Genomic DNA, 25223 nt, shown 5'->3' with positions numbered 1-25223 from the left:
TTTAATGTTTACTACTTTAACCTGCCAAAGAATAGTTTATTCGTAATAGACGTTCAAAATTGTACACAAAACAGAGCTTGTGTGACGGATCAGAGGAAAATAAGGAGGTAAAATTAGATTTCTAGAAATTCTAGGTATGTTTTTTCCATCTAGCATTGTTAAATCATATGATTCTTTATTTCAATAATTTAACCAACGAAATTCATGCAAGATTTTAATCAAATATGCCTGTTTTGGGCGAGAATGTTGTCAACAAGTGCAGTGCCAGTGAGAGTGTGAGTCTGTGACCGTGTGTGTGTGTGTGTGACTGTGATGTGACTGAGCTGAGATGAAAATATGAGTTGAGTGACAAAAAATAAATGTCTGTGAATTCGTGCAGGGCCGGGCATGCACTGATGCTCGTGAAATAAATGTCTGGTAAGGCACTGGTATGGGGAAAACTAACATTTATTTTGTCAGATATTATCGCTCTCCAATAAAAAAAATGGTAAGTCTTGACAGTCCGACAGCTGGCAGGGTGAGCACTGCTCTGACTCTAAGTAGCTGAGCTGACTCCTCTGAAGATCAAAACTAAGCTTGTATACTAGTACTAGACCTAGTAGTAGTAGGAGGACTATCTAGACCAAAAATGTCTGTCTCTTTCATTCGTTAGCCTCTGATTTGGCTAGGGTCGGCTCCCTACCCAAATCAGAGGCTAACAAACGAAAGAGACAGAAATTTTCTGTCTATGACCTGTCTAGGCTAGGGTCTAGTAATAGTCTAGACAAATATCCCATTTATATCTGCCAAAAATGTGAGGTGATCTCCAGAGGTCGTGCCATGTCACCCCTTGTTCACTGTGGGCAAACGCTTCAACATAAAAGACATTAAGCATGACAAAGTAAGAACACGTCATAAACACAAGGTAAAAGTCGTGCTAGACTGTCTAGCACAATGCAAGGTAATCTACAGAGGTTAGGCTGCCAAATGGGTAATGCACTCTGATTGTGTAAACTTCATCTACTTGCAAATTTCTTAAGAGAGGATAAACCTCTGGATGGTTATTTGCAGTTTATGGCTAATTGAACAAAGATGTGGTCTTTTAGGTGCACCGCGACTTCGATCAATATTGGATCTAACCTTTAAATATCATTTCATTTCTTAAAAACAGATTAATCTAGTTTACAGAGAAGCTGTTTAGTTCAACTTGACCTTCAAGAAAAAAAAACCAAGATGGCAGCAGGAGCAGTGGTTGTTCCTTCCATAATCCCGCTAAGGATTCCAGTCCAAGGGAAAAGCAAGACAGACATTGACACCAACACTTATGTAGAGCTCAAAAGTAGTAAGTTTGGCACATATTGATTGCTTATACAAAATATTATTACTATTATTATTGTTTTATTCTTATTTTATCATTTGAGATTAAGCTATTTTATTGCAATCATAATCATGCTCCTTCTTTATCTTCTGAAACTTGTAATTAATCTTTCATTTCCTTCGCAGCCACCCCAGATATTGATATCTTCTACACCATTGATGGCACGAAACCAGATCCATTCCAGACCATTGGACAGAGAACTACATTCATGTACCAGAGACCTTTCAGGCTTACAGAGGGCAGAAGAACTGTCAAGGCTCTTGCTATGGCCAGGTTAATTGAGTTGCCAAGTTTGTTTTGTCACAAATGATCATGAATTTATTCTTTTTCCTGACTAGCTATTTTTATGCCTCCGTTACGAAGTAGCCGGAGGCATTATGTTTTCGGGTTGTCCGTCCGTCCGTCCGTACGTCCCGTTCTCGTGATCGCGTTATCTGAAGAACCGATTGACGGATTCCTGCCAAACTTTGATCATGTATGTATCTTGCAGAGCCGATGAACTGATTAGATTTGGGGGTCACGAGGTCAAAGGTCACAGGGCTCATTATGTATGCAAAAACAGCTCGTGATCGCGTTATCTGAAGAACCGATTGATGGATTCCTGCCAAACTTTGGTCATGTATGTATCTTGCAGAGCCGATGAACTGATTAGATTTTGGGGTCACGAGGTCAAAGGTCAAAGGTCACAGGGCTCATTATGTATGCAAAAACAGCTTGTGATCGCGTTATCTCAAGAACCGATTGATGGATTCCTGCCAAACTTAGGTCATGTATGTTACTTGCAGAGCCAATGAACCGATTAGATTTTGGGGTCATGAGGTCAAGGTCAAAGGTCATGCGGCTCATTATGTATGCAAAAATAGCTTGTGATCGCATTATCATTAGAACAGATTGATGGATTCCTGCCAAACTTAGATCATGTATGTATCTTGCAGAGCCAATGAACTGAGTAGATTCTTGGGTCATGAGGTCAAAGGTCAAAGGTCATGGGCTCATTATGTATGCAAAAATAGCTTGTGAACGCATTCTCATTAGAACTGACAGATGGATTACTATTTAACTCGGGACATCTTGCGGAGCCAATGAACTGAGTAGATGTTAGGGTCATGAGGTCAAAGATCAAAGGGTCATATATGTATATGAGAAATTGCTTGTAATCACGATATTCTGAGAACCTGTTAATGGATTACAATTGAACTTGAATTTGAAAAATTTCTTCTGTTTTGGTTTGTAAATTGCTCTATGACGGAGGCATCATTTCGACTGCGCGCAGTCGAAGTTCCATCTAGTTTTATTGATTTATTTTATGTACTTCCTTCTTGAGAAATTGAAGAATTAAGACTAAATGCCTTAATAAGAAAAAGGGTCTTTGACTGTTGCCATGAAGGTGTTGCGAAACGCTTCAATCGCTTGAAATTCAGTCAAGAGGTGAAGGGTTTGAATCACAGCCAGGGTAATCATATTTTAGTGACATTAGCACCCAAGGCAGACAGAAATTTTCGCTATACGAGAAGCCACTTACTATACTGGTATATTTTAGCATTTAGTGTCACTTCTAAATTACCATCTGATCTTTCAGTCTATTTGGTTTGTGTATAATTTGAAAGATTCTGACTTTACTGAGATACTTCCTGTCCATAAATCACTCTTTCTCTCCTCCTATTCTTCTGGTCGATTCTTCTGAGTCACTGCTTTGTTCTTTGTTTCATGTTCTCATACTTGTGTTTTGTTATCTCTCTTATATCAGGGATCAGACTAGAGAGAGTTTTGTAGTAAGCAAGACTTTCTTTGTGGAGTGGGTGAGAGAGGAAACTGATGAAACGGACGATGAGGAGAGTCTGTTAGAGGCAGAGGCCAGGAACCAAAGCCCTGGACTTAAGGTAGAGTAGATTCACATGAATTCATGAGGGGGCAAATTAAGAATTATCTTGTGACTTTCAAATGGTGTCCAAAACCAGAACCGGTACTCATTTGTTTTTTAAGTTTTAGATATCAAAGCTATTTTTATCATACTTTCTGTAGCATATCTGCCTGTTCACTCAATGTTTAATCTTTCTTTTCTTTGTCTTTTTTTCAATCAGAGACATACATCTTACAGTTTAAATGAATAGAGGATTTCATACAAACACAGAAGCATGTACAATATGGCGCATGGACTGATTTAGTATTAAAAAAAAGATATTTGGCATTTTTCTGATTGAGTTACTACAATTTTCCTGAGTATATATATATATATATATATATATATGTTGATAATTAAATATTAAACTCATACTTAATGCCAATAATACATTAATCTCCTTTTGAACTGATATCTACAACAGCTGACAGCCTCCAAGACAACAACTGCTCTCCTAAAGAGAGTAGTAGAGGCAGAGACCAGAAGACCTGACTCAATCAAGGGATCTAACTACAGGAAACCTACTGTAGGAACCCGCTTCATGGAAAATAGGATGGGCACCAAGAAACCCAGCGTCTCAAGGGGTCAAAAGGTCGGACAAGGAAAGGTAAGAAAAAAATTAATTCTTTAAAAATTCAAGACATCATTTTTAGTAGCATACACTCACACTTTGAGATGTAATTAATTTGTTGACAGCAGAAACAGAAGTTCTTTAGATGTCTGAGAACGATGTTTTACCCCAAGCATCTGCTTGTTCCTTTATATTGTTAGTTTTGCATACATATGGTAATTGGCATAATTTATGTATGTATAAACCTCAAAACCTGCCTATATAGAGATGCAATTACTTTGTGCTGACATACGATAAGAAAGTTTGTCACATACATGCAAAATAATATGAGATCTTCAATGAATAGAAGAATTTTTTTTTTTTTTTTTAGTGTGAGTTTGCTCAGTACTATGCTCATAATTTGGGCAAAATGGTAGCTTTGAAGATTGTGTGAGATGCTTAACAAGTTTCAAGTCAATAAAGTTGTAAATTGTTTTATTTACTGTTAGAAAACTCCTGATCTTGCAAGTGAAGATGATAAGAAGAAGACTAAAAAGATTCCAGAGAACTTTACTCAAGCAAACAGAATACAGAGGCAAACAGATTTCTTAAAGTAAGTACAAACTGCATCTCTGTATATAAGCATGAACTATCATTTCATATTAAGATATTCAGATTCAAATTCTCAGAATCATGCTTCAGGATAATTTTTTTTTTACAGATTAAAAACTAAGTTATGTGTAGTTAAACTGTTGCATTCATTGGGATGTATAGGCCTCAGGTTTATTTAATAATTATTTTTTGAATTTTCTTTCTCATTGTAATCAGGTGGGCTGTATAACGTACAGACCACCTTATAATTTCGTTAGAATTGCCTTTATTATTTATTTATTTATTTATTTATTTATTAAATATTTTTCTTATTTCTAACCACTTTTTTGTTAGCAAGATAACTTAAAAATGCCTCGATCAAATGCCTTGAAATTTGGCACACATATGTAAACGCATATGTACAAGGCACAATAACGTTTTCAACATTGTCCTTCACTGATGACGTCATCTAGGCGCCATTTTGTAAAATTTTACGAAAATTAACTCATGATCATATCTTCATAACCAAAAGCTATTTCTCTTTCTTATTTATCATGATCGAGGTCAATATCCGTCCGGTCAATTTCAGGTAAAATAACGCGCGCGTGCGCGTACGTCCGCGCGTCGATGCGCGCGCAAAATTTGAAAATGCTCAAAATCGTCTTAAAATCATTTTGCATACGTTTTAGGCCATTCTAAGCATTTTATAAAAAATCGCCCACACACACGCGCATGCGCGCGGCGCGCGCGTTTTCGCGCGTAAAACTATTACACAACATAGAATCGCCATTTTTTTTCTTTCATAGTATTCCACATATTTTTACATACAAATTGATACCATGCTTGTCTCTTTATGACTATTAATAATGGAATGATGGCCCGTTTAACATAAATTTCCGTGCGCGCGAGCTCTTGTAATACATAGCATATATGGGAAAAAACATGCCTATACAAGATCCATTGTAGCCCTTTAGGATGCAAGGTGACCCCAATTTTTGGGTCATATTTTGATACAGTATGAATTGGAGATATGATTTCATGTCTCATTTGAACCTCAATTAACTCATGACGTCATCATAATGGCCTCCAAACTCAAAATTTCAATTTGCATATTATGACGTCAGCATATTTACGGAAAATTGATTGTTTCTCTGTAAATATTGATTGATTGTCTTCAAAATTTTGATATGTTTTAGCTGAGACAATTCTCTACAAATAAAGTTGGCCCAAATTTTCATTTTGACAAAGGCATCAGGGCGTATTTTCGCGATTAACTCTTTGTTTGCTTTGTTCGCCGATTTGCACGGACGTAGGCGTGCCAACTTCGCATTTTTGCACAGATGTATACGAGTCAATTAGACATTCATAATACCGCTCGCAGTGTGTAGCCACGCGTTGCGTTTACTATTGTTTACATTGTATACATCGCACACTTTCCGGTAAACTGTTTTTCTTCATAGTGTTACATTCGAAATTACCGTGTATTTAGCGGTTTTCTTTGGATTTTTTTTACTGATGTTACGATGGCACCTGCTGGAAAACGTCAACGTGTGTTTAGTGTAGAGGAGGCTCGAGATCTTGTTACTATGGAAGCATGGAGCATGGACTCTGATTCCGACGAATCGAGCAGTGACGAAGACTCTAGTGATAAAAGTGTTCCCTGAGAGTAGACTGATAGAATAAGAATGAATAAAAATTAATGAAAGAGCTAGAGATGACAGCAAGAAAGAGAGTAGACTGATAGAATAAGAATGAATAAAAAAAATGAAAGAAGGAGATAGAGATGACAGCAAGAAAGAGAGTAGACAGTGATAGAATAAGAATGAATAAAAATAATGAAAGAAAGAGATAGAGATGACAGCAAGAAAGAGAGTAGACTGATAGAATAAGAATGAATAAAAATTAATGAAAGAGCTAGAGATGACAGCAAGAAAGAGAGTAGACAGTGATAGAATAAGAATGAATAAAACTAATGAAAGAAAGATGTATCCTGTCTTGCCGTCATCTTTATATCTTTCTTTTATTATCTTTATTCATTCTTATGCTATCAGTGTTTACTCTCTTTCTTTCCGTCATCTCTATCTTATTATTATTATCATTTTCCTATCTATATGTACCCTATGTCTTGCCGTCATCTGTATATCTTTTTCTTATTATCTTTATTCATTATTATGCTATGAGTGTAATACTCTCTTTCTTGCCGTCATCTCTATCTCATTATTATTATCATTTTCCTATCTATATGTACCCTATGTCTTGCCGTCATCTCTATATCTTTCTCTTATTATCTTTATTCATTCTTATGCTATCAGTGTTTACTCTCTTTCTTTCCGTCATCTCTATCTTATTATTATTATCATTTTCCTATCTATAATTATGTACCCTATGTCTTGCCGTCATCTCTATATCTTTCTCTTATTATCTTTATTCATTCTTATGCTATCAGTGTTTACTCTCTTTCTTGCCGTCATCTCTATCTTATTATTATTATCATTTTCCTATCTATATGTACCCTATGTCTTGCCGTCATCTGTATATCTTTCTCTTATTATCTTTATTCATTCTTATGCTATCAGTGTTTACTCTCTTTCTTGCCGTCATCTCTATCTTATTATTATTATTATTTTCCTATCAATATGTATCCTATGTCTTGCCGTCATCTCTATATATTTCTCTTATTATCTTTATTCATTCTTGTGCTATCAGTGTTTACTCTCTTTCTTTCCGTCATCTCTATCTTTTTATTATTATCATTTTCCTATCTATATGTACCCTATGTCTTGCCGTCATCTCTATATCTTTCTCTTATTATCTTTATTCATTCTTATGCTATCAGTGTTTACTCTCTTTCTTTCCGTCATCTCTATCTTATTATTATTATCATTTTCCTATCTATATGTACCCTATGTCTTGCCGTCATCTCTATATCTTTCTCTTATTATCTTTATTCATTCTTATGCTATCAGTGTTTACTCTCTTTCTTTCCGTCATCTCTATCTCATTATTATTGTTATTTTCGTATCAATATGTATCCTGTCTTGCCGTCATCTTTATCTCTTTCTCTTATAATCTTTATTCACAGTAAAGTCCTTTCATTTCATATCACTATTTCTCTCTCATAATGTCTCTCACGTCCGTTCTCCATATTTTATTCATTGCATACTCCACTCGTCAATCATTTCTGATAATAAGCTCTCTCACAATAAAGTAAATGGAAAACAATGCAATATAGTTTATATTTTAAGATTGATTCATTCTTTCTTTGTATATCTATGGCTGTGATAAATGTACTTGAAATCAATTTTATTGAGGGGTAAAGAAGGTGAGAGAACAGATGCGGTGAACATTCATAATGAGACATTTCAATAAGATGCTGATTATGTCATGTATATCACATATAATATATTATGCCTATACCATTTTTACATGCTCATACCAGTGGGCAAAATCAATAACATTCTCTTATTTCTTATTGACTTATCATGGCACAACAAAGAAAAACATCCCCACGACGTCCCTTTTCATGCCCCGCTAAACCGGACATTGACAATAACCTGGGGTAATAGGGATTTCAATGGGCAGATTAGCCCATTGTCAAGGGTGGCTGAGCGGGGTACTTTCAAGTCTCTCCCTATTGAACTTCTTTTCTTCAACAACCTAAATACTAACCTTCTGAATTGTTAGAATACTTGAGCAAGGTATGTAAAGAAAGGTAAGAAGTCCACCTTTCTAATAGATTCGATTTGAAGATGTCTTATCATTGCTAAATAAGAAATTCTAGAGGGATAAAAAACTGCCGTAAATAAGAAAAATTAAACATTATATAATTATGATTATTATAAAAATGATAATTCAAAATATAACAAATGACGGTTCATCGAAAAGCACGTTTTCCGGTCTACAACTTTGCTGCACAATATTTTTCATCATGATCATCCAGTGAAGAGTTATAGCCTCTTGATTCAGCAGAGTCAATAAAGATTCCCTCGAAATGTGTGACCCTAAAAGAATGTGGCACAGGGGGGTTTTTTAAGTGGCGCATAAAGAGTTAAAAGGCATGTCAATTTTTCACATTTTGCGTGTATTCTCTATGGGACATGAGTTTTTCTCAAAACTGGATTCTTTCGCGAGCAATATCTCTGTCGTTTAGCTTCGTTTATGCTGAACTTCAAGTATGTTGTAGCTGAGACAATAAGCTATCTCAAATGTACCCTTTATTTTGTCTCAAATTTTAGTTCGACCAGCCCACCTATACTTGTTCCAAACAAGTATTACATATCTAGTTCTATTTTCATATTGATAAGTATACAAAGCTACATGTACTTGAAAGCGGAAAAAAGTTTTAAATATATTAGCTTCATTTTTCTTTTCTTCCAGATGTATCTTCTGTTTTGCTGACCGTCCAGCCGATCCATTTGCTCGTTTCTGTATTTCATGTGGATCACCTGTTCCTGCTATTCCCAATGCCAGGCTGCCCCCTCCAGAGCCTGCCCAAGTAAGGCCGCCTTTTCATTGGTAGCATATTAACACATTACCTACTGGAACCAGCTGATCCCTGTATTAAGCTTTCGGGATTAGAGAACTCAGTCATCAAAGGGTTAAAGATTAAAATGAAATTATAGGAGCGGTAAGGGAAGGAATATTAATAGAGGTCGAGTACATGCGGTACACATTCTGTCGTTTTTAATAGTAAGATGTACATTTATGTGCATAGTGTAACTTTGATTTTATTGTAGTGCAGACAATATCATCAGATTATATCAGATTATTGAGATCAAATAAGTCTATGTGACCATTATGGGTAATTTTAACCCCTGTTGAATCGAAAAATAAATGAAATGCCATGAATGGACAGAGTAACATAATGTTCACTAATTTTGTTTTTGTTATAGCTTGGTATGTGTGTTGGATGTCATTCTATGATACCTCTCAATGTGGCCAAGTGTCTGGTTTGTGAGATGGATGTTCCTCCGCAACTTGTACCACAAGCATCAGTCAAATTACAGGTGAGAATGAGGGTAATTGCTATTCTATGGTATATTTTTGTCTCGCCTGCGTAGCAAAAAGCGAGACATAGGCGTCGCTTTTCCGGTGACGGCGGCGATGGCGACGGCGATGCCGGCTTTTGATATAATTTTAAAAGTATAAGTTCTTAGCATAATTAGCATAATTTCAAAAGTGTTTGTTCAAATTCCATGAAACTTGTACACAAGGGTTATCAAGTATCACAAATCTTATGACGCAAATTCCAGGTCACAAAGTCAAGGTCGAAGGTCATTTTAGGTCAGTATGTGAGGATTACAAATAAAAATAAAATTTGTTATTTTTTCATGTTCCATGAAAGTTATTAATCTTGGTACAAATTATAGTAAATAATTCTTCCAATGACTCTTGGTCAATATTCACTTCAAAATGCTGATTATATTTAGAGGATTTCATTGGGGGGGGGGGGGGGGGGGGGGCCTGCCTATGAATAATGTCCCAACCTCAATTTTTCATCATATTGAATTGCGTAATGCAGGCGAGAGCATTTCCCTTGTTATTCATTTGCGGTGGTGGTTTCTTATGGTAGTACATCTTTTCTAAGTGATGTCTTATTTTGAAGTATCAGAAATTTCTTGGTGGAAATGTTTGAATTATGATATTGAATTTTTGTACATTATTGTATACTATTGACATTAAAATGTGTTTGCTTTTTAATTTCAATATATAGCTAATTGTAGCATTATTTGAGAGGTCATAATTTCATTTTAATTATATTTTGTAATTTGTATTGAATTGTCATGGTTAAGATCTTTCACACATGATTCCTTTGTCAGTGAAAGGGAATCTTCTTTTATATCAGGAAAAATGTAATTCTTATGTCTATCTTCCTCTCATCATTTGCTACAAAGATGTCCACTTCCTTTCAACACATCTTGTTCTCAATATTGTTGTTATTTATCTATTTGACAGGACAAGCTTGTATGCAATGAATGTGGTACCGGTAACCCTGCTAACATGCTATACTGTGTGACGTGTGAACACCCATTGACAGGAGCTAATAGACATCTCAAGGTATGTAATGTTGATTTAATCAGAGATCTTTTCAGTTTGAAATGTTTCAAGGCAGAATATGAATCACAGTATTAAAGGGTGGCAATTCTGCTAATGATAAAGCATGTCTAACTTCCATGCCTGTAAATGATGAGATGAGATATGTACTCAAAAATATGAGGCCTGTTTCATAAAAGAGTTGTGAGGCCACATTCAAGAACGTCCCATTCAAATTCTTGTCAATTATTTAATACTTATTAAATATTGACGTATGATGGTTTTGTGAGACAATCTCATAAGGAATTGGATCAGATCTAGTGTAATCTAGACTACAAGTTCCTTCTGTATTTAGGTTTGTGTCAATGTACTTTTAGAACCAAAAATTTCACTCTTTAATCCTGAATTATTTTAGCCAACATACAGTCAGTTTGCTGCTCCCCCCGAGCCAGGTCAAAAGGGACGTCTTTTGTGCTGCAGCAAATGTGGGCGTGTCAACAGTAGCGATGCTAGATACTGTGATTGGTGCGGTGCAAAGGTCAGTTCAACATCTGAAATAAGAATTTTTTTTTAAGTTGATAATTTGTACCTTTTTTAATGTTGGTTTTCATACACTGACATCAATATTTATGAATGAGTATAATGATCTCATTTTCTGTATTTTAGCAATTACATACATTTCTTGGTTAGTAAATGAGACACACCCAAAATTGAGCTAGTAAACAGTATTTTATATCATTTATAACTCATCCATTGATTGCAAGCAATATTTAGTGCATTTAGGATCGCCCAAACTTCATAACCCATAAATTGAATTCTTTAAATTCTTGACGATCCACCGCTGTATGAAATAACCAATAACTTCTATCTCGTTAGATGCTGAATTTAAGGAAAATATTAGGACTGTCAAGACTGTTATAAATTATCAACAATGTAAAACCTCCCAAATGTAAAGTTGAAACTTTTTATTTTAAGATCGATGAGATCATCATGATCACCCAAAGAAATCATCACATTGACGTGAACTCATGTTATTTAATAATATTATCCATAATTACTACAGCCTGCTCCCACCACATCATTGATGACCTGTTCAAGATGTAAAGCAGCCAATCAAGCGTACTCATCATTCTGTCATTCATGTGGAGTGTTGATTGAACCACCAGTAAGGAATGATCCTAGAAACAATGGCATCACTGTTGGAGGCAAACATACTTCACAGGTATAACATCCTTCTTAATTCAAAAGTTTAACGACTGGATGCAGTCAGCTTTATCTTCCCCCTCCTCGTCCCCTCCCTCCCTCTCTCTCTCTTTTTCTCTTTTTCTCTTTCTCTACTTAACTGCACTCTGTTCTGTCCCTTGATCTCAGACCTGACATAGTATAAATCAATGTAAAGCCTCGGTCGCAAATACCGTTACTGGCTTCTACGAACGCCGTACAAACAATTTTCAGACCATTTTGTAAGATCTTCTTAAGAAGGCCATTCTTACAAAACCAGCATTTGTAGACCGTTCGTAAGATCACAGAATGGTCGATGGCCTTTTCCAAGATTTTTTTTAACATCGTACAAAACCCTCTCTTCATAAGGCAGCTGTGTGAATGCCGTAATTACATCGTAAGAACCACGCAAGATCTTCGTACATTTCGTAGGGTCGATGGACAATCCTAGAAGCCTCGCATTATTACAATGACCGTAAGAACGCCTCAAATTGTTCATAGGAGGCTCTTACGGTGTTCATAAGAACGCCTTACGAGCGGAGATTCTTTTGGTCTTCGTACGAACGACTCCTGGCATTTGTAAGGCGTTCGTAAGGTACTTGTAATTCATGCAAATTTTGAGTTTCAGCGGTTAAAGCCAAGGGCGCGAAGTTCAAATCATCACTCTGTTCAGAAAGCGCAATGTAATAACCAGTTTTAGCCCGGGCTCCAAAGGTCTTCTGTTCCTGTATACAGATATTCAAATAAAAAAAATTTCATAGTGAAATTGTAGAGGGTTGCATACTTGTACAAGTTTATAAGAAAATATAACCGCGAGATGTTTGTACCAGAAATGAATATGTACGTTTCGTTTTTCATAATGCATGGGGCAACACGATGCAACAAATCTGCCAAGGTATTACGGTCCAGCCGGAGATACGCCATGTAGTCACCTTCCGATGGTCCAGCTCAGCGAACAGGGTCTCGTACTGCCCGTACAGTTGCCTCCTCTGTATCCCTGGTCGCACCCACCAGCGTCGTCTTCTTTTCTGTAGATCCTCCGGTCTCTTTTGAACCAAAGCAGCTGCTACTTCTGATCGATCTTCTACCTCCTCCTCCTCTACTTGCAGCTGCAGTTGCAGTTGTAGTTTTCTTCGCAATACAATCATCATGCAATATCAAACTTTCAACAATTATAGAATTTTCAACAGTATACAGCAGCGCTTTTTTTGCAACCCGACCAAATATACAAACAAATTACGAATGACTTGTGAATGCCGTGAGTTACACGTACGACCACCTTGCGAGAACAACAACTTAAGATTGGCTTCGGTCTGACATAAGAAGAACTCAAGGCGTTCTTACGAAAACGTACCAATTCTAGGGCCATTGTATAACCGAAAATCTTTTTGTTTCTCAAGAAGTTCTTGAGTTGTTCTTGCGAATTAAACGGCGTTAGTATGAACTCCGTAAGAAGGACGTAAGAAACTATGCCCCATCTACGAATCTCTACAAACTGTGAAATTCAAAGGATCAGGGAGATTCGTACGAACGCATCATTTTTACGAACATTTGTGACCATAGCTTTAGAAAGAAAATTATGTCCTTGGTAATACTATGTGATGCTCACATTTGCCTACTCTATTATCATACATTTAGGTGTTTCTGTAAAAGTTTGTTGTTCTTCTTGTTACAATGCAATTTATATATTTAGCAAATGTGATGTACACTCTCCTATTTTTAGTCTTTCATTGTCAATGTTTAATTCTAGTATTATTTTTATTCATCAAATCAACCTTAAGAGCACAGAATATGTCCAGAGTTTGACAGAATCTTGAAAAATGATTCAAATCCCTTGTCTTTAAACTCATACACTGATTTGTAAATCCTTACTACCTTCCTGACTATATGATCCCTTAGGTAGTGGACCAGAACGGTGATTCATCCTGGGTTCCCATGACAGTCCCTAGGAAGGAGCCACCTAAGGTCTCTGTCTCCACCATGACGGCAGGGATCTTCTACCCATCCAACAAGGGACTCATCAAGAAGGAGCTAGAGCAGCAGGAGGCTAAGGTCAAGCAGGATGCTATGAGTGACCGTAAGGTCACCCTTACAGCGGTCAGTCCGGGCAAAGGTAATCAATGGTCAGATTCACTTTTTTTCTAGGACTGTACATGTCGCAATTATCTTTATCTTGAATATCTTATTGTGATGTTGAGGTGTCCTTATAATTGTAGGAAATGTTTAAAATGTTAAAAAGGAAGAGATGTAGGAGCTCAATATCATTATTGAAAATGATCATGTTTATCTATTTGCTGATGTTACTTTCCTTTAATTCACCCATTCATTTATTTATACAGTTCAGAAGATAATTAGATGTCTTCAAAGTGGTGAAATTTTCTCATTTCATAACAGTAGTGAAACAAAAGAGTTCCAATAGTGAAACGCAGTCAAATATGATTACACTTTGTTTTAATGCTGTTAAATTTAATGTTGCAAATATCACTTTACTGTGTAGTCATATGAGTTAATGTATCATCCCCTTTCTGTATTCTAGGTTACTGGAGACAACAAATGGATCATGTATGTGGTCATCTCAAAGCGCATGCACAGAACAATACAGACTTCAGGAACATGATTGGAGAACCTAGGATGGGAAAGGTACATCTACATGAACATAGTCTCTTTCTAAAAAGCAAACCCTAGTATAGCAAAGGGCATCCAATTTAACAAAAAATTGCCTCTTGCCTTACTTTCTGTATTACTACTGTCCATTTTATGTCATTAACCATAATTGAGATTAAACTGTGATTTTATTGTTTACCTAAAATATTCCTAATGGTAGTGTATCCCTTTTGAACACCAAATTCTGTAGTACTTTGCAGGAGTTGTGAATATGTCACGTATGTCCTATCTGAGAAATTTAAACGTTAGTAGTGTCCTAGTATTCAAATTATGCAAGGAAACCTGTTTACTTTCTAGACTTCACCATCAGACTCTATTGAGTGACTACAGGGCTTCTTTTTTTCTTTGGTAAAAACATACATGAAATGAAGCTATAGAGGGTACATGAGCATTTGTCTACATCAATAACGTATGACCATTCGGTACAAGGGTCTGGAAATCAGACTATTGAATAAAACAACTCTAACCCCTAAATTCGGCTCCACAACTAATGGTTGTTAATTTGCCACAAAAAGACATTTTCAAGCCCTTTCGTTTTGAGGGAAGTTCTAAATTATTATTATTTTTCAAATGTTAGAATTAAACCTTTTGATTTTTATGGCCTGCAAATGGGATCTAGAGAATTTATACTATTGAGAGAATAGTTTTTTAGTGGATTAGTAATCTAAATAATTGTATACTTTGTGCTATTATCAAATGTTAATTTGAGGCAGGCACACAGTAAACATTCAAAAACCAATTTGGTTTTCCTATACATTATTGCCTCAATATAAGTAAAAATGTATTTAATAAGATGCTTTCTAAATTCTGTATTAATAGGATGTTTTGCATGTACCACCTACTGAATATTCCTTTATTAAAGATAAACTTGAGTTCTGGTAAAAAAATAAAATGAATTCTCACAGAATCTAACGAAACGTACACTGAATGTTCAAGATTACAAATAAATGTCATGTGCCAAACAATTTTGGAAGAAAATGTATACTGGCTGAGTAATGAGCATAGAAAGATAAGGAAATCTGGGTAGTACTAGCCCCGACACCATGTGTGTTGTTCCATATACATCTATCTGTGTAAGTGATTGTTACTTTACCAAGACTCTGCCAAATTTATGATGATTTTGATGACTCTAGAACCTTGCATTACACACCATTACTTACATGGTATATGATCAACTTTTCTGATCCATTCCACACCTTTTCTTTCATAATGCAATCTCATTACCAGTACTCAAGTTTATCTTTAAAGTTTTTGTACCATTCATCCCTCATTTATAATGAACAGTTAGTGACGGCAGCTGTGCATGAAGATGGCTATGAGCTTAGTCTGACGGTATGCTTTGCTCTAAGAGGGTCGAAAGATGCTATGACAGGTAAACCTCTAGGAATCACCAAGTCAACATTACTAAGTGATGTGACAGAGGGAAGGAGAAACAGTACAAGTAGTCCTGGTGAGTAGAAATTATACTGTTCTTAGATATATTAATGTGTTGAGAACGGAAGGTTTGTCTCGTGAGATAGGGGTAAGAAAACTGCTAGAAATTGTTTTATTCAAACTATTTTAAATGTATATTGATGATTAAAATGCCTAGTCTATCTTGAAGTTACTATTTAAGAAGAGACAATACTAATCTTTAATGTATGATGGATTTATGATGTCTATTCATAGAGGATGAACGAGTCTTCATGTGATGCATGTACATACAATACAAGGCTGGACACTAACAGGGGATTGCTACTAGGAGATTCCCTAAATTTCACTTCAACTACCCCTTCCCCCCTCTCCCCCCCCCCCCCCCCCCCCCAAACACCACAATATCAAAAATGAAAAAGGGCATGGATTTCATGGACCCCCATTACAAAAATGCACAGAGCCATTAACCATATCGGGTAGTGTAAATAATTTTGTAATCAGGGCAAGATTTCAAAAGTTATAGGATTTGTATATTCAGTACAGAATACAATTTTGGGCTTGACCAATGACCAGTATATATTTCCTCTTCTTCTTCTTCTGATTAAGTCTGCCTCCTTCAATTGACTGAAGATTCTTGCAAACTATGTGCATTTGTGTGAACCGCAATTTACGTCCATTCAAGTGCTATTTACATTATAATACATTTTATTTACAAATATTGACAAGCTCATGTATTTAATGTATACAATGTATTCCTATTTGATTTGTACATAGTTACTCAAGAGAGACCTTCAAGTGGTAACAGAGAATCATCATCTAGGAAAGACTCTCCTAAGAAAGAGACTCCTAAGAAGAAAACAATCAAGAAGAAACCTGTCAATGAGAAACTTACAGTAAGTAGATTGTTTCCATTGTTATTATAGTACACTAAAATGAGATAATAAAATCATGTAAAAATTTGAAACCTTTCATGAATGGAAACTAAATTATTGTCCAACAAAATTATGTACTTCATGGAAGGAGGAAGAGTTTAGTGTCTTCACACATATCAACTCAATTCTAATACAGCTATTTAAAATCTTGGTTTACGGTTTCTTTATAAAACTTTGGTAATAAGAAACATTGAGCTAGAAACATTTTCTGCCTTCAATTTATGGGTATATCCTCTTGTATGTGTTATTCAATGCTTTCAAATCAAGGTCATTCTGTACACTGGCCAACTGTGAATTAAGTCGCACTAAACGTGGGTGAAGTATCTGACCCCCTTAACAATTCATGAATGTTGTAGTGATGATTGATCAGACTTATCATCTTGTGAAAGTCACATGAATAATGTGATCTTGTTCACAGGGCATAGTCTCTAACCCCTATGATTCGATTCAACCCGGATGACCTGTTCTCGTAAATCAAACATAGGATTCACTCTATTGTCTTTAAGAAGCAGTAAGGTATGAACTCTGCGATAAAGGATATGGGTCAAGCCCCTCTCTGGTTTTAGATTTAGTAGATGCTATCTTCTTTGGTTGCTACTTAACTTTGGTACTACTACCATGTACAATAATGGCAACATGTGCAGTACTTATAAAGAAACACATTACCATTCTCTTCATGTTTTGGATACAGAAAATTCTAATCTGTTTAAATGCACTTGAAATCTACAATATTAATATTTGGCAGAGGTAGCATACAAAAATATTGAACAATTTATAACACACCCATTTATAAAACATTGCTTTAAAATAATGTTCATCTTTCTTTTTGCTTATTATGTAGCTTTTAAGAAGAAAAGAAATCTTTCATTGAATCGTGCTATATCCTATATGGCAACATAAATCAAACACATTTGAAATATGAATTTAAATTTTCACCAACACATTGCATGAGCTTTGGAGTTCAAGAAGTGTTTGCTAATATAGAAGAGGTAAAGATGAAGTAAGCAACACACAAAGTTACAATATATCCTCAGCTGACAACAAGTTCAATTCAATTTGGACAGGGTGGCAATAATTGTCTGAGCTTCACAAGAATGTCTCCTTACTGTTAGTGAATTAATGTTCCTTATTCTATTTTCATTGTAACAGCCATATGACAAGGATTTACTAAGAGAAGTTGGTCCAAGAGGAGATGGAGATGAGGAAGAGATTCAGAGTCTATTTGAAGAGGTAAGCTCATAAACTCTTTCATGTAAATCACTTAAATACTGTTTGGTAACAGTTTGTTGTGTGACATAGGCTACATGTAACACTGTATGGTCGAAAATTGCCACAGGGTAGATTTTATTGTGTTTTTGATTTGATTTTTTCCTGTATTCTTTTGTCTTTTATGCCCATTTTGTCATTTGTGCAATTCATGTATGTCTGTATAGTATCCAATTGGTTGCATTAATGCTTGATTTGCTGAGAACTGTTTAATGGAGCAATGATCTTATGATGAAATCTAAAGTTTGAAAAGTTTATTAGTTTTATGTATTTGCACAATTTTTTAATTGTTTTTACATTTCTGTATCACTTTGAATTTGCAACTTTCCTAAAGGCTTGTGAAAAAAGAATGATATATTTACCTATTGTTGCATTAAGCAATAAAGCAAAACTGACCAATATTTCTTTTAGGATAATTTATATATTTTTTAAATTGTAAAACTCAGGGTAAACTTACAAAATAAGCTTGATGGGGTGCAAGAGTGCATGTCTGCGTGCGAGGTGTTATACAGCTTATTTATGTCATATTCAGTATGTTTCCCTTTCATATCAAATCATTTATACTTCCCTCAGAAGATTAAAATTCCTTGTCTAACTTTAGACTATAAGGGTGGATGTAGATTTGGGGGGGGGGGGGGGAAGGGAGAATGAATTCAATATACTGAATCCAGGTGGACATTTATATTGTGCAAGTGCTATTTAAGTTAGAATATAAATTCAATCATACTGGTGTCTTTTTTAATTTTTTTTAATTTAAAAAAAAATCTAACTAAGTTAGCTGCATTTACCTATATAAAACATAAGGATTTTTTAGTGCACAATGCCAGTATAATGCCCATTGCCAACTTTTTGTTAGTGTATATTTTTACGATTTCTTTTATAGATGGCAATTGATAAATATGAAGTAATAAACACATGAGGGTGTAAAATTTAATCACACAATATAATGTAACATGATAAATCAAAGGGGGATGGAAAAAAAAGAAAGGGGAAAAAAAGTATAGATAAGAAAATAAAAACTTGTTTTGAATACTTACAGAACTTCAACAAAAGGGGGAAAAGAGAAAGAAAAAAAAAAGGAATAAAAAGGAAGAAATGATAAATATGAAAATGGAAACATGATTTGAACTCTTTGACTTAATGTCTGTAAATGTGAAAGTAAACTGTTGAACATATTAGATGAGAATGTATACAATAGGCATACATGTACATCTTCTGAGAGATTTTGCAAATGACACTGAGACATGGGGTTGAACTTCCATCTAAGTGAGGTCTATTTAAGGTGAAGTTGATGCACTGAAAGTTATGTGGTGCCCTCTAGGGGGCAATAAAGGCACACTTCAATCACTTGCCTGCGTCAATCACACCTGCAAGCCATCAGGCACAGGTCAGGTCAGAGGATAAAGGTCAAGTTGTATATTGAGCATGACTGGGGCCAGAGACAGGAGAGTTTGATTCAATGAAATATTGTGTGTTTAGGGATTAAAGGGGACTCTATGATTGTGCACTAAATTCCATTGTCCAAATATTTATAATGAGATCAAGGAGAAATGGCTTCTTTTTCTGGTCTTAATACATATTCACTTTGGTATTGGACAAGAACTGAGGGGGTGGTCGGGTGGGATGTCATATGTGCATAATTAGAGAAAATAATTAGGACGGTGGTAAAAAGATGTTAGGGACTACATGTATATGTTTTCTAGTAATATATACATTTATGATCGTTCATTTTTTTGTTTTGTTTTTTGTTGTTGAAATAAAAGACTGTTTTTAACTTTGTCAATGTACAAAGTTGTGAAAGTTGAATATTTGTGTCCATTTATACATCTTATAGATAATTTTTGTTTTAAATAGCAATAGAGAAATCAATTTTAATAGGAAAATTGATATCTGTCATCATCCAATTTTACTATTAGGTACATTGATATTGTTGCAATCAGTTTTTGTTATGATTAGCCAGCAAGCAAGCTTTCAATTTGGAGATGATTTGGAAATATAAGACAAAATCATATTTGTAAAACAAAATGTGTATTTGACTAAAGTTACATTGTTGTGATTAATGAGAATATGGAACAGCTCATTGTATATCAATAGGTTACAGTGAATACACTGTATGACTGGTAGTTATACTTCAGATACTTATTATATTATTAATCATCTGCCAAATTCAAGCTTTATACTGTATCTGGATTAAAGATGGGTATATCAAATGCTGAATTTTCAGCAGCAAATCATACTGTTTACAGTTTACAAGATGTGAAAATGCTGATGTTTAGAAATTCATTTTATGATCTTGTAGTAGCCTGTGAACAAGTTTGAGCAGCATTTAAACTGTAGCTCTCTAGGGTCAGATTCTGCTGTTGCCAAAGAAATCAAATTCAGGAGAAAAAAATATGAATACGGATCAGCAAGCGCAAATAGGGCACTCTGCTTCAAAGACACAATAAAGCAGTTCTAGACATCAATGGCTGCATCGTTGAGTGTGAGACATCAAAAGGAATATTCAATATACCGACCTGTCAATTTAGGTCTGGATTAAGGGTTTTACTGTTGCAATAAAATGCTTTTTATGGTCAGCATCAAAGATACTCCACCCGATACAGCCTGGAGGAAAGAAAGAAAGAAAGAAACAGATGTCCTCTGTAGAAGAGAAGAGATTTGATTGTAACATGTGATCATTATAATGCTTCTGTCACATCTAGAGTAGGCGGTATCCTTTGAAGTGAGATACATGTATTAAAATCTGTTTTGGTGGGCACAGATAGAGAGAGGACTGTGTATGCTATTGATGCATGTTTATGATGAATATGATTGGATAAGCAGGCGGTTGCTGTGAAAGAAGAAATTATGAGTTCTGGGCCCCAGTTGCATAAAACTTTCATTTGAAACCTTCATTTGATTGGCTGTTTAATGATGTTGCTATGGTAGTTAATATTGGTGGTAAAGTTACCATCAATGATAAGTGTTATGCAACAAGTGCACTGGAATGTGATATACTAGACATCTTAATCAACACTACATCCCCATTTTCGCCCTGGTTTATTTCAGCAGAAATTTGGGGGAGGGGAAAATGAATGGTATTATTATTGATATACTTATCCATGGTACCATGATCCTCTTTCACTAATAAACAAATCATACCGTAATTACAATGTATATTATGTTTATGGAATAGACATGTACAGAAATAACTCTGTACAGAAATAACAAGAGCAGTCTTTGACTTTGAAAACTAATGATAAATATACAAATAATTGACCCAGTGAACTTAAAATTTCAAGCAAAATACTGCTTTGGTTTTGATTAAGTACATGCACATGCCATTTTTAGTATTATTTTTATTTGTTAAAGTTTTAATATATTTAAGGTCAGTTATTGGGCATTTTAGAGAGACTTCTCGAGACTTGATCTAACTCAATTGTCAAGTTTCACAGAAAGGGTGCTCTATAATGTAGAAGCTAGTTCAGTAACCAATATTGTAGAAGTCAAACCACAAGGTGTATAATCAGTTTGGTATTGTGAACTTAAAAGAGATTGATGCATAAGCCCAAGGCAAGAGTATTCAAATTACAAAGTGCCTTCTATGTAGTCAGCACTAGCATAAATGGATCAATGGATGGAGTGCTACTCAATAGTACACATCGCATAGCTCTTAATAGATGATTTTGCAAGGAGTAGTAGAATTATAAATTGGTATTCCCTTGAAGGAAAGGCACTTTAGTCAGTTTCTTTAGTGCTACAATTGCTCCTCATGGTTGAGATCTCTTAATCATGCAGAAATTGATATGGCCATGAACTGATTCATTTTTTGCTTTGATTGTATTTTCAATTTTATGACCAATCTTTTTTCATTGGCCCAATAATTGCAACATTTTAAGCTCTTTTATATTCATACTTTTTTTCTATCAGTTGATATGCAGCTCGGGTAAAGTTAATCATCTATCTGGACATAAATTTTCATTAATGGAGTTCTAGTTTCTTTATTTTTATCTTTTAGTTATTTCTTGTTATATAAATTCCCTTGTCTTTTTTTCTTTCACTCTCTCTTTCTCTCACTCTCCTCTCCTATCCCTTTTTCTATCCTTCCCACCTCTTTCCTCCCCCCTTTCCCCCTCTCTCTCTCTCTCTCTTTCTCTCTCTTTCTCTCTCTCTCTCTTTCTCTCTTTATTTTCTCTTTCTCCTCTCTGCTTGTCTCTCTCTCTGTCTGTCTCTCTCCATCTCTCCCTCTCTCTCTATTTTCTGTAACCCCCCCCCTCTCTCTCTCTCTCTCTCTCTCTCTCTCTCTCTCTCTTTTCTCTCTAACCCCCCCCCCCCCCCCCCTCTCTCTCTTTCAGGGAGCTGACCCAAACAGTGAGAATGCTGATGGTCTTCCTGTTCTAACAGTGGCTGTGCTCAACAAACACTTTGAGATTATACCAGCTCTCATCTACCAGGGTGCTGATGTGAACAAGAAAGTTGGACAGTAAGTCTTCACAACAAACCTTCACTATCTTAACCCTTTCCATACTGTGGATGCTAAATGCTGCTCAAGTATCTTAAATGTTGTACATTCTATACTATGAATTTCTAGTAATATTTTCTTGAAATAGAGAGGAATATGAGTTGTGAAGTTCACCTAAAAAATATGCCATGCCAGATTTAACAGTGAAACAAACGAAAACCAGGATGCTTCAATGAATGCATCAGAGGCAGGGGAAGTACAATTCAAGCATCTAATCTCATCCTACCTGTCATGTGATTAGTCTTAATAACTTACTGCAGTACAAGGACTGACTCAGTTTAACAAAAATTCACATATGTACCCAACATAATACAAATGCTTAACGGGCTAGGTTTATTTATCAGCCTTCAGTTTGTTACTATATAATCTTTTGGCTTGCTTTGCAGGAAAGGAAACACTGCCCTCCATGAAGCTGTTCAGCTTGGATACGATGGCAAGAAGGGCGTGGTCACTCTCCTTAACAACGGAGCCAGTGCTAAGCTGAAGAATAACCGTGACGAGACACCTGCAGCGATGGCTACCAGGCTGGGCAATGAGAGTATCATCAATGTGTTCACCTCAACAGCAGGCCAGGGTATGCTAGACAGGATCAAGAAGCAAGCCTTGGGAAAGACTAAGACTATTGGTGAAGATGATTTCTGAGCAACTCTTTCAAGAATTTGCTAATCTATATTGGTCATGATGATGATTAAAATGGTGGAAATGTGATTTACATTCCAAGTTTCATAAAATGAATACCTAAGTACAATATACTCTTGATTTTGACGTATGTTGACCACATATCAATAAGTCCCTTGATTTTAACATCTTAACCTCCCCTAATTCCATATTCTATGGCTTTCTAGTACATTTTAACTAATTGCACTTTCAAAGTGTATGGTAATCAAAGTAAAAAGTTTTTGTATCGATTGGAATTTTATACAATAATGAAATAACAAATGTCAAAAACAGGCTACAAAAACAGAACAAAACAAGCAAAACAAACCCTTAAGATTAAGTGTTTATCAAAGGCGCTACCGAGATGAATGTCGTAACTGCTCGTCACTGAAATCTGTCTTTGTATTGATATGTTTTGAAGCCGACAACACTTTGCCCATGATTCGTGTGGTTTTTGGCATATTTTGCCAGCGTCCTTTAACCCCGAACACCATTTTGTAGATGGATTGCTAACCAGATTTATTAAATTGTTTGTGATATGTCATGCAGGCTAGCTGTGTGAATATTAACAACAGTGACCATTGGTTAGAAGTTGCCATTGCGCCATTCATTGTATGTATTGAACAAAGATTAGTGGTATTGGTTACCTCAAATTTCCAGGATGTACTATGTTGCACCGTCCAAAAACAATGCAAGCAATATGATGTGTTCATCAATTTGACTTAAATTGAAATTATGATATTGAATTGAAATCCCTTAGGATGATGGTCAGTTCAAGTCATTGCATCAAATGACTGTATTTTCAATAGTAATTTTATGCTGCAATTTATAGAATTATGTATTCATTGATGACTGTATTCAAGCTTGTGCATCTTACAAAACCTTGTAGAACTACTTGTATATATATAATGAGATTTATATCAATTACTCTGTATACTGTGAGCTTTAGCTTCTTCAGTTTGATAAGATCAGCTGTTGTGAACACAAAAGCATAACAACAACAAAAGTGTGAGGAACATTGAAGGATTATCAGAACTCATTTAAATCCAGTTTATTTGAATAGATGGAATTAGTCTTTGGTTTTGTAGTCCATTACTTTTCAGTATGGAAAATTGAAGATGGGAATTTCTTTCCATTTTTAATGTAGATAAAAGTGTGCTATTAAATAATATGTTATGCTGCCTTGATTGGAGCTGTATGAAGTATGAAAGGGAATCAATGTTTAATATGGCATCATGCTCCGATGAAATAATATCTTCTTATGTTCCTTCCATCACAGAGATGGTCTGTCCTTTGCTAAGATATGATACTTTACAAGAGCATACAATATTGATTGGCTGAATACTGATTATTTTGTCTTTAGACTACACATTCTTTATGAAAATACATTTGGATTATCAAACAGTAAAGCTTTAGTAAAGATCTTTTCAAGAACCATAACATCTGCCCTCAGTGAAAACATAGTAGATTCTTATATTTACTAAAGATCATATAAATGCATGAATTATACAGAACAATAAGGCATTGTTTCTTCAAATTCAATTATAATGAAATTGTAGTGACTACGCTTGCAATATGTGGAATGAGATGAGTGATTATGATATATAAACGATATTGGTTTAAGAAACTGATATATGTGAGATGGAAGCATGCAGGTAGGAAATGCATAGAGATAGGTTGTGGAAAGATCTCTTCAAAGAACTTAAAGGAATGAAATCTAAGCATTCATGCAATAGTGTTATATGTGTAGATGGAAGCCTAAATTTACCACGTACAATTTCCCATAAACTTGTGGGCTCTTTGCATCTTTGAGGTTGTGGCAAGTATGTTGCAGTATTCAAACATTTTATTCATTATTTGAAAGCTAAAACAGTTCTAATTAGTAATATACAGGGTGTATTGAGTGAATGTTGTGACTTCTTGCTAGATAACTAACTCATAGTGCAAGTAAATGTTCTACTATGTATATTTTATATTGCTTTGTGTTTTATAATTTCTGAAAATCTAAACCTTGATGTATATAATGTTTGTATTGTAAATTATTGTGCAATTTACTATGGCATTCTGATGGCTGATGTAATTGATCTACGAAAACTTTGAAAAGTCTTTTCGAGTGAAATAAAATGAAATTAAATGAA

General features: G+C 35.2%; 1 protein-coding gene across 2 annotated transcripts; it reads left to right on the top strand.

The window, feature by feature from the left end:
* The first annotated feature begins 48 nt into the window (after positions 1 to 48).
* On the top strand, positions 49 to 25223 carry LOC575741 (double zinc ribbon and ankyrin repeat-containing protein 1). Of its 2 annotated transcripts, none has more exons than XM_030999097.1 (18): positions 49 to 134; positions 1151 to 1321; positions 1483 to 1630; positions 3105 to 3237; positions 3682 to 3864; positions 4317 to 4420; positions 8776 to 8893; positions 9291 to 9404; positions 10354 to 10455; positions 10847 to 10969; positions 11495 to 11653; positions 13552 to 13765; positions 14189 to 14292; positions 15601 to 15766; positions 16504 to 16622; positions 17811 to 17891; positions 22262 to 22389; positions 22815 to 25223. In XM_030999097.1, the coding sequence occupies exons 2-18, from the start codon at positions 1213 to 1215 to the stop codon at positions 23068 to 23070; spliced, it is 2361 nt and encodes a 786-aa protein (XP_030854957.1). In that variant the 5' UTR covers positions 49 to 134; positions 1151 to 1212; the 3' UTR covers positions 23071 to 25223. The 2 variants fall into 2 exon arrangements, with proteins under 2 accessions (XP_030854957.1, XP_030854958.1); XM_030999098.1 differs by having other exon boundaries at positions 69 to 107.

Source organism: Strongylocentrotus purpuratus, unplaced genomic scaffold, assembly GCF_000002235.5.
Source record: "Strongylocentrotus purpuratus isolate Spur 01 unplaced genomic scaffold, Spur_5.0 spur5_scaffold_5, whole genome shotgun sequence".
Lineage (NCBI taxonomy): Eukaryota > Metazoa > Echinodermata > Echinoidea > Camarodonta > Strongylocentrotidae > Strongylocentrotus > Strongylocentrotus purpuratus.
Note: the sequence above shows the minus strand (reverse complement) of the source record. Positions and strands in the feature narration are given on the sequence as shown.

Coding starts and splice junctions, on each gene's coding strand:
- LOC575741 (XM_030999097.1), top strand. CDS start 1,213: ATGGCAGCAGGAGCAGTGGTTGTTCCTTCCATAATCCCGCTAAGGATT. Junction 10,970..11,494: donor GTGATTGGTGCGGTGCAAAG/GTCAGTTCAACA, acceptor TAATTACTACAG/CCTGCTCCCACCACATCATT. Junction 14,293..15,600: donor GAGAACCTAGGATGGGAAAG/GTACATCTACAT, acceptor TATAATGAACAG/TTAGTGACGGCAGCTGTGCA.